Below are 9,354 nucleotides of genomic sequence, written 5' to 3' on the forward strand. Positions count from 1 at the left end.
GCAAAACCTGACCCATGGGCAGGAGTGAGATGGGGACATAGACTGTTCTGCTTCCTCCAAATGAAAATCAGAGCCTGTAGCCTGAGTCACATAACTTAGGAACTGAAGCAGTAGTGTTGAATTCCCAGCATACATTTGGAGAGATCCTGTCAAGTGGTAGCTAGTGTGAGAATGCTGTTATTTTTTTTTTTTTTACTTGCCTTGAAAGACATTGTGTGCTGGATGCTTCAAGTAGCAGCTGGAGAGTTTTTGTACCACATCTTAATATGTGGCAGCAAGGCCTGGTACTGAAGTCTGCTGCTCTTGGTCCTCTCTAAGATGACACAATTGCATGCATTAATTTGTCATCTCAATGAGAGCATTTTATCCCCTTGCCCCCCGCCCCTCTCTCTCCCTCTCCTCCATCTCGTGGGAACTCCATAGCAAGCTGTGCAGGACTCCTGAGGGAGCATATTCAGTCGCAGCTGCATCCCTCTTAACACCCTGACTTTGCTGGCCTGGGACCAGAAGAGCAAGTGTAATAAGCAGCCAGAGGTCCCAGTACATAGGAGCCAGGATGTGGCATCTTATTAATTCCAGTAATAGAGAACACACACTGAATTCATGTGAACCTTGAGGCCTGTATTCATGGAATTCTTTGCTTCTGGGTCCAGGCCCTACCACAGGCCAAATCCTTTCTGGGAAAAGTTCAAGATGGAACATCAGCAGGTCATGTTAGACCTGCAGAAGTTTGAGAATGAGAATTTGGAGGCCTCACAGAAGCTCAGTGAGCTGACCAAAGAGAAAGTCTTCCTTTGGTAAGTGCTTATATTGGCAAGGACCCCAACTGTTGTACAATAGCCAACTCCAATTTTCTTTGTGTTTAAACTGCAGGGTCTGCAGATGTGCTTCTAGTTTTTCTGCTTCTTAGCCAGCAGCATTAGCAAGCAGCCTTTGGACTTATGCCTCTTTACTTAGGTTTGCTAAGGTTTAAAGAGACTACTAGCTCTTCCAAGCACCATATTGTCATTCAGAGCCTCCAGATCAGTGGTTATTAACCTTCCTAATACTGTGATACTTTAATACATTGCTTCATTGTTTTGATGACCCCAAACCATAAAATTATTTTGTAGCATTGTCTTAAGTTTATTTTGCCACTGTTAATAATTTTAATGTAAATGTCTACATAGGACATCTAATATGTGTCCCTTGTGAAAGGCTCCTTAGATCCCAAAGGGTTCACAACCCACATACTGAGAATCACTGGTTAGAAGAGCAATTGTCCTCAGGAGAGGGTTGTCAGGCAGGAGTTTACTGCTATGGGATCGATGCACCCTTAGGGTCTCCTACTTCCCCAAGTGTACTTGCACATTACCTGCTGGTGTTTCCTCATGACAGTGGACTGATTAGGACAGGTGGAACACTCGTCTTGGTTATGGAAGTGCATGAATTTCAGTTATTTGGGGGGGGGGTTTCAGAAATAGTTTGATTCTGGCAGGAAATAACTGTTCTCTGCTTTTGGCTTTGAGTGCAACTGTCATTACTGTTGAAGGTTCTTGCTTACATCTTCCTGTGAACCTGGGATAGGGTTGGGTTGTTGAATCATTGTGTTGTGGGTGACCAGAGGTGACTGAAATGGTCTTACCATTTGGAATTTGTTTCCAGTGATCTGCAGAGCCGGCTCCTGATGGAGCAGAGTCAGCTCAAAAAGAAATTGGATATGCTTAGGCAAGAGAAGGAGAACATAATGGAGGATTGCGTCAGGCTGAAGCACCACTTGGGTGACTTGCAAGTGCTCAGTAAGGATCAAGAAGAGATCAGTGACCTCCAGAACCAGGAACAGCAGGTAGGAACAGGCAGCTGGGTCACAGTTAGGTCCAGCATCATTTACTTATGCAACCTTACCAAATCTAACCATCTAGACACCTGTGCTCTATCTCATCACTTTCCTCATTCATACACCCATCCATCCACCCACTTCATGACATAAAATTGTTCATTCTGTGTCTGTGCATTAGTATTTCTGAGAAGTGAGTCTCCTCTGAAAATCTTGGTCATTGGCATGCAATCCCTGATACTCTTCTTGAACCTGTAGTCAATGGGGAGAAACAGGTCAATCACTCATCACACAGCTACATGTCATTATGATGGGAGGATTGCTATACATAGAATTGAGTTCAAGAGTAAAAATTTTTCCAACAATCTCCACTGGTTCAAGAGTATGCCCCCATAGGCGATTTTAGTTCCCAGGAATGAAAGCTGAGTTTTGGGAGTTTGCTTAAAGGCTGGTGTGCTTATTTTAAAGATAACTGCTCCTCTATCACTTTGTTGTTTTCATCTCACCCCTTTCTCTGTCACTCTCTGTCTCTCCGTGGTGTGTGTGTGTGTGTGTGTGTGTGTGTGTGTGTGTTTAATAGAGGCATGTGGGAGTGCAGTGCATATTTCATGTGGATGACAGCTAGAGGAGACCACTGGGTTTCTCTCTTGGTCAGTCTCTGTCTTATGAACTTCAAGCAGGCTTTCTCATGTGCCCATGAGCTTGAAATTTCGTGAGATTGACTGACCAATAAGCTCTTGGGATTCTGTGCGTGTGCTTTCACTTGTGAGAGAATGTATTGACTATACTTTACTCAACCCTTCAATAAGGACCCAATCTTGTAATGAACAGGAGCAGCAAAGAATGGAAGAGAGACTCCAGAGCTTGCTGAAGCAGAGGGAGGTGTTCACACAGCAAAAACACCTGGCAATAAAGCTGCAGCATCATTTGACTGTCTCCCAGATGAGGTAGGAACCCAGGCTGAAGTTGGGGTATGGAGCCAATTGGGTTCCCTGTACCAGGGCTCTCTGTCCTTTGTGGGCTTTTGCTTATCAGCAAGACTCCCTGCTCCAAGCATGGGTAGACCAACTCAGAACTCAGAGTATTATGCTGGTCCCGTCAACAAAAACTCCTGTCCAGCAAACAATATGTTTGATACTCCCTGGGTCTGTACACTTGTGTCCCATTACTCCATTCTGATCTCTCTGGTATGTTCTCACCAGGCTTTCCTTGAACTCACAGAGCTCTGACTGCTTTTGCCTCCCAAGTGATGGGATTTAAAGGTGTGCCTCACCATATCTGACTGAAATTACATTTTTATTCAGGATTAGCACCTGTGGGATGAGATTTGCACCCTTGTCACTATTTGATGTCACATGGCTGTCTTCATTGTTTGAGCATTTCCCATGTAAAGTGTACTGGGGATATAATACGTTTAGTCATTGGCAGGATGAACCCAGGTAGATGTCTCTGAACCTTCACCGAGTGTTGTTGAACAGACTCCTCTAGAGTGTCAGGATGTAGAATCCCAGCTGTAGGCCTTAGGATAACACAGCTCTTCTTGTTTATTACCAGTGACAATGTTCTCAGACACATGGCTCAAGAAATACTGCTCTAGCATGAGAGGCTCCATCTTATGTATTACCTGGGTGCAAAGTTGTATTAAGTCTATGTATATAAAGTGAGGTGGTCTTTTAAAAATTATTTTTTATTCATTTTACATACCAACCACAGATCCCCCATTCTTCCCTCCTCCCAGTCCCCACTCACCTTCTTCCCTGACCCTTCATCTCCTCCTCCAACAGGGTAAGTTCTCCCATGGTAGGACAGTTAAGCCTGATACATTCTGTTGAGGCAGGACCAAGACCCTCCCCATTTTATCAAGCAAGAGCAAGGTGTCCAACCATAGGTAATGGGATCCAGAAAGACAGCTCATGCACCAGGAATAGATCCTGATCACACTGTCAGGGCCCCTCAGACACAAACAGCTCCACAACAGTCCCCCATATGCAGAAGTTCACAACTGTCAGTCTAAATTTCCTGTGTTCTTTTAAGCTTGGTTCAGGTGTTTCTGTAGATATCCTCATCATGATATTTACCACCCTTACTCATGTAATCCCTCTAAAAAAGAAAAGAAGGAACACAGCTTGGAATTTTAAGTTTTTCTCTATCAAACCTGTGACAGCATTGTACAACATGGAGAGGAAAACAAAATAATATCAATTAAAATCAGGAATAAGGACAAGTGTATGTCATTGTTCATGTCTTTAATCCAAGCACTTTGGGAGCACAGGCAGGAAATCTCTGGCCTCTTGTAGCCATCCTAGAACATGTATCTAGTCAGCCAGAGATGCATATTGTAACACTTCCTAGAAAGAAATAAACAGAAATTGGACAAGAAAACATGAGGAAGTTGATGAGAAACTCATCATGAACAGTCTATCTCCATTGTGCTATTATATATGACTTTAATATGCTACTCCTTTTATTTAAATGATATTTCTATACTGTAGGAAAAAGTCCAGGTCTTTCTCATTAGAGCACAGTACATATAGTACTCATATCAACATCTGATACTTGTTAAGGGCAGAAAATAATTCAAGGTTCAACTATTCTGTGACACTTATTCCTTAGGTGTACATACAATGATTGCTGCCAAAGTTCAGTGTTGACTGTCCAGCACAATTGAGTTTTTGTGATATCACTGAATGACAGGTGACATGGTGGATCCCCACCAGGACTCTGCCCTTACTAACTTCCTCCTCTAGGTCAGAAAATCTCCAACATGAGCTGGAACAATCCACAGCTCAGGATGAGAGCCTCCTGCCGACAGAGCTGCTGCAGCAGGAGCACTAATTGTCATAAGCAAGTGAGCCATCATGACATCCCATCCCCAGCAACACGGCATTTGTGGGGTGGAGTTCTTCCTTGATTCTAGTTTCCTATGTGTGAATAGGCCCTGAATTTATCTAGCTAGTGACCTAGCAAGGCTGTTTTTAGATCTGATTGCCTTTTCTTCTCTCACAGCACCCTTTATGAGAACTGAGGAGGCTGAAGGAATCCATAGTCAACTAGAAACCCTGACATTCTCCACTCTATGATCAAGGCCTCCTCAGAACAAGACATGTACTACTAGTTGTGAAATCACCAGTGAGGCAAATATCATTTGCCCTGAAGGTCATCCATCCATAATCTGATCCATGTGTCTGTTGACTCACTAGTTATGGAATAAAGAAACCATCAAGAAGATGCTTGAGATTCAAAAAAATAAACACCAAGAGTTATGTAGAAAAAGCTGACATCTACCAGCAAGTGTTCCCAGTGAGGGCCACAACAACATGGAGAGAGAATATGTTTCCACTCATAGTTACTCTGAAAGTTTATTGCTACAAACTTTTGGTAGCTGACTGAGTGTTGAGCCCTTCATATGTGGAGGGAGATATGTCAACAGAGACTGTGTTGATGTCATGCTTCTATCCAGACAGACCACACAAAGGAAGCATCATATTCTCACTCCAGTCCAGTGCGGGAACTACTCAATTTCGTGCACACGTGATGGTGAAGTGAATTGTTCTGAGAGATGATTTAGGAAGGATGTCACCAAGAGCTGTTATGTCTTTTGGTAACAGATGCTCCCTGTGTCATTTTTTGCTCTTGAATGGGCACACAGACACATTTTGGCTGACAGAATCATATAGTGGCCAACATGGCATAAGATCAACTTTGGCAAGGACTTAACCTAGAAGCCCCAAAGTGGCATGACCACACTTGTCTTGAAGAGGGTATTTCCATTGAGGGTTGTCTTCCAACTTCTATCCAAAGTCAGCCTCAGACTGCAGGATATCTGCATGAAGAGAAAGCTTCTTATGTAAATAGTTTTGGTTTGTTTTGGGGTTTGCATGAATTTAGGTTTTGTTGTTCTTTGTTTTGTTTTGCTGTTTTTTTATTTTTTGGTGCTTTGTTCTTTCTTTGATTTTATATTTTGCTAAAGCTATACACTGGATATACTAAGCACCCCTTTAAGGCCCTATTCAGTCAAATTTCTGTAATTTCACAAATAAAAAAATTTCCAACTCTTCATTCTTTCCTTTAAATTTTTTTGACTTTACTTACCAACCACAGATCCAACTCTCATCACTCCTCCCTCTCCTGCCTACCACATTCCCCCCACCCCTCCTGCCCTCCTCCAACAGGGTAAGTTCTCCCATAGGGGACAGATAAACCTGGTACATTCTCTTCATTCCGAAAGTAGATTTGAGTCAGGTGTGGTGTCACACTCCTGTAACATTAGAACTCAACAGACAGAGGTGGATCTCTTAAAGTCCCAGGAAGCTTAGGGTACATTGTGAGTTCTCAGCTAGACAGGGTTACAAACCAAGATGGTATCTTGGGTGTGAATCGCATGGCCTACTCCATGAATATCCACTTCATGATGGAAAAAGATCCATATAAAACACCTGACTTCACATGTCTAGCTACTTAAAAAAACGGAGAATAGATACACACATGTTCATGACGTGATCATTCATATCAGATTTTTCAGAAATACACCTATGTTTTCTAATGCATCTCAGGAAGTGAGAACATTACTTACAGGAGTATAGAAGAAATGAGGAAACCTATAGATGTCTGCCATCCTTTTCCTGAAATACAGCACCAGTGACAGTGGCAATGCAGGGGTAGTAACCTTCTAAGACATATTGAGATGTGGTCTTTTTAATGTGCTGTTGCCTTGACCATTCATTTTGCATGGAAATTTTTGATTCATTTACTTGTATTTATGTATATGGGTATTTTGTCTGTTTTCTATGCACCACAAGCAATCAGTTTGCACTGAAGCCAGAAAGGGCAATGGATTCCACACGGAACTGGAGTCACAGATGTTTATTAGCTGATTTCTGGGTCCTCTGGGAGAGCTACACATCCTCTTAAAGGATGAGTGATCTCTCCAGACCCTGCACTTGACTTTTGTCCTTCTAGCCTCTCTAGTGCATTACTTGGACTGGATTACACCTAACCGAAGAGAGATATTTCTGGAGAACTGTAGGGACAGGACCATGAGGTAGGCATGGGAGATTACTTGGGATGCCAGGCATTCAAGCAGAGTGCTCCTGGGTTCAGGATCATCGCTCAGCATCTCTTAAATCAGCGTTGGAGCAGTTATGTCACCTCTCATTTAGATGACAATGCAGAGTAGGCCCATTAGATGAAATGCAGACTTTTAAGACCCGCTTGGGGATGGAGATGGGGTAAGATATACCGGTGATGCACCAGCTAAGCAGTGTTAAGTGGAAACTTCACATTTGTCTGGGTGGATGGTATCTGCAGCAAAAGCCACATACCTCTGGCGGAGAGTGTATCTCTGCAAGGCTTGAAAGGGAGAGGGATGGTTGATGCTACACTTTCACCACAGCAGAAGTCACAGTGTATTGAAGAAAGGTTTCTTTCAGATGTAGACTTTATTCTTCTGAAGTTCTCTTGGAATGGATCTGACTTGAGACTCACAGTAAGTCAGAGAGTTAATGTGTGAAGGAATTATCCTTGTAAATACAAGTCTGTGTCTCTCAAACCATAGCTTTTAAGATCTCTAAAGCCAGAGAAGCAGGTGGTTCATTTCAGTTCCTCCCTTTCATTGGTCACTTTCTCATTCTTCACTGACTCTGACATAATACCTGTAGACACACTGGAACCATCTGAGACTTCATTCATCCTGCACTACCAATCACTGAACTGCAGCATGTGTCTCCCTGTACATCTTTCCATAATTGGGAAGGAGCCTGTGTTCAGTCATGCCTTACTTCCATGTGAATCCTCAGCATAGTTTTGGTTCTTTTGATAAATGCTACAGATAGATTAACACGGTTTCTTCTCCTTGCATTTGTGGAGGGAGATAACAGTTTACTATCAACCTTTCTCAGACTAAACTGTGTAGAGTGTGTAATGTGTACTGGGGCACTTCTTCTATCTCAGATAAGCATGCCTAGTCTTCAAAGCATTCTGTCAGCTACTTACATGGTCATTCTTATGAGGGCAAAATTGACAGTTAAAGCTCATCTTGATGTCTGCCCTATAGTAGTTGTAGCAGATGAATGGAGTTAAATGCCAGGAATACAACTTGGAGACAGAATACTTCCCTAGCACGTGCAATATGTTAGGTTCAAAATTAGTACATTATTTATGACTGGGGTGGAAAATTCACCCTGTTGCATCCTATGAAGTGAAATACATCAAACTGTTAGTTATCGTAGAAGATTTAAAATTCTCCCAACTCTGATTCTTGCCCTTCATTAACTGTGACAAACATTCATTTTGAGGATAAATATTTCCAAATTAGGATAGATATACACAGAGACCATATACAGAGATATGTATCTTATTAAAATCTGTGGCTTTGATGATGGACTGGAAAATGTCTAAGCAGGTAAAGGTAATGCAGACAAGCCTGGAGACATGCATTTCTATCCCTGGGACCCACCTTAATGATAGAAAGAATAAAAAAACTGCTAGAAATTGTTCTCTGAGTCGCATGTATTTGGGCGTGCCAAGTCTTGACCCACTGAAATTAAGACAACTGTCTTCCCATTTCTCATTTATGCTAGAATATCTCCATCTGATGCACTCATATCAATATATTACTATGTGTTCCATTTGAGTGATTTTGGACTTTTTCTTATTTTATTTTGACAACAGGAACCATAGAAATAAATAAGCCAATATTAAATCTTTATGAGAAAAACAGATTAAGAGTATGTGGTCATCTTGAATTTGTAGATTTTCTAAGACCTTTGTTACTCCCCAAATGCCCCAACACATCTTCTATAGATGCCTGGCTAACAATTATTTATTGTCTCTTTCTTTCTTTTTTTTTGTTTTGTTTTGTTTTTTCGAGACACGGTTTCTCTGTGTAGCTTTGCGCCTGTCCTGGAACTCACTTGGTCGCCCAGGCTGGCCTCGAACTCACAGAGATCTGCCTGGCTCTGCCTCCCGAGTGCTGGGATTAAAGGCGTACGCCACCACCGTCCGGCTATTGTCTCTTTCTTATTCTCTCCAAGAGCCCATATGTTTTGGTGAATGTCAAGACAGTCTCTATGGCTTGCCCATGCCTCACTGGTGCTGATGAACTCTTCTAATGAGGATGATATGTTCTGTATGTTTCAAATTTGGTCCAGGTCGCCACCTCTGCCTTCTGTTGTCATCCACATTCCTCTTAGCTGAGAGCTGTCTATACTCCACCCAGAGTCAAGGAATCCACAGAATTAGCACTCCTGAGTATGACCCTGGGATGAACATGGTGAGAGTAGAGAACTCATGGCTGCAACTTGTCCATTGACCCACAACCATGCTCTGGCACATGTGTGCAACCACATATATAAATATACAGATGAGTAAATGTATTAAAGTTTTGAGAACAGAATTCCATACCTGGCAACTCTCAACCTAGTCTTGTCAAGTGACACAGACATTTATGGGGAAATGATGAAGGAAAACTGTGTTTCCCTCGAGATTTTTAAAGAAATGTTGGATGAAAGAAGATGAAGCTGCCAGAATGATGCTAGGGA

The 9,354-nt window shown here is 42.3% G+C and overlaps 1 protein-coding gene across 2 annotated transcripts; it reads left to right on the plus strand.

Annotated features, from left to right (window-relative positions):
* Positions 1 to 446: 446 nt before the first annotated feature.
* LOC128108033 (disks large homolog 5-like) lies at positions 447 to 7,222 on the plus strand. 2 transcript variants are annotated; one of them, XM_052734353.1, is made up of 5 exons: positions 447 to 797; positions 1,645 to 1,825; positions 2,648 to 2,763; positions 4,564 to 4,664; positions 4,823 to 7,222. In XM_052734353.1, exons 1-4 carry the CDS (start codon positions 628 to 630, stop codon positions 4,649 to 4,651), a joined length of 555 nt encoding a protein of 184 aa, XP_052590313.1. In that variant the 5' UTR covers positions 447 to 627; the 3' UTR covers positions 4,652 to 4,664; positions 4,823 to 7,222. The 2 variants fall into 2 exon arrangements, with proteins under 2 accessions (XP_052590313.1, XP_052590314.1); XM_052734354.1 differs by lacking the exon at positions 4,564 to 4,664.
* Positions 7,223 to 9,354: the final 2,132 nt, after the last annotated feature.

The sequence above is a fragment of the Peromyscus californicus genome, unplaced genomic scaffold (assembly GCF_007827085.1).
Source record: "Peromyscus californicus insignis strain IS unplaced genomic scaffold, ASM782708v3 Scaffold_12__1_contigs__length_115047231, whole genome shotgun sequence".
Classification (NCBI taxonomy): domain Eukaryota; kingdom Metazoa; phylum Chordata; class Mammalia; order Rodentia; family Cricetidae; genus Peromyscus; species Peromyscus californicus.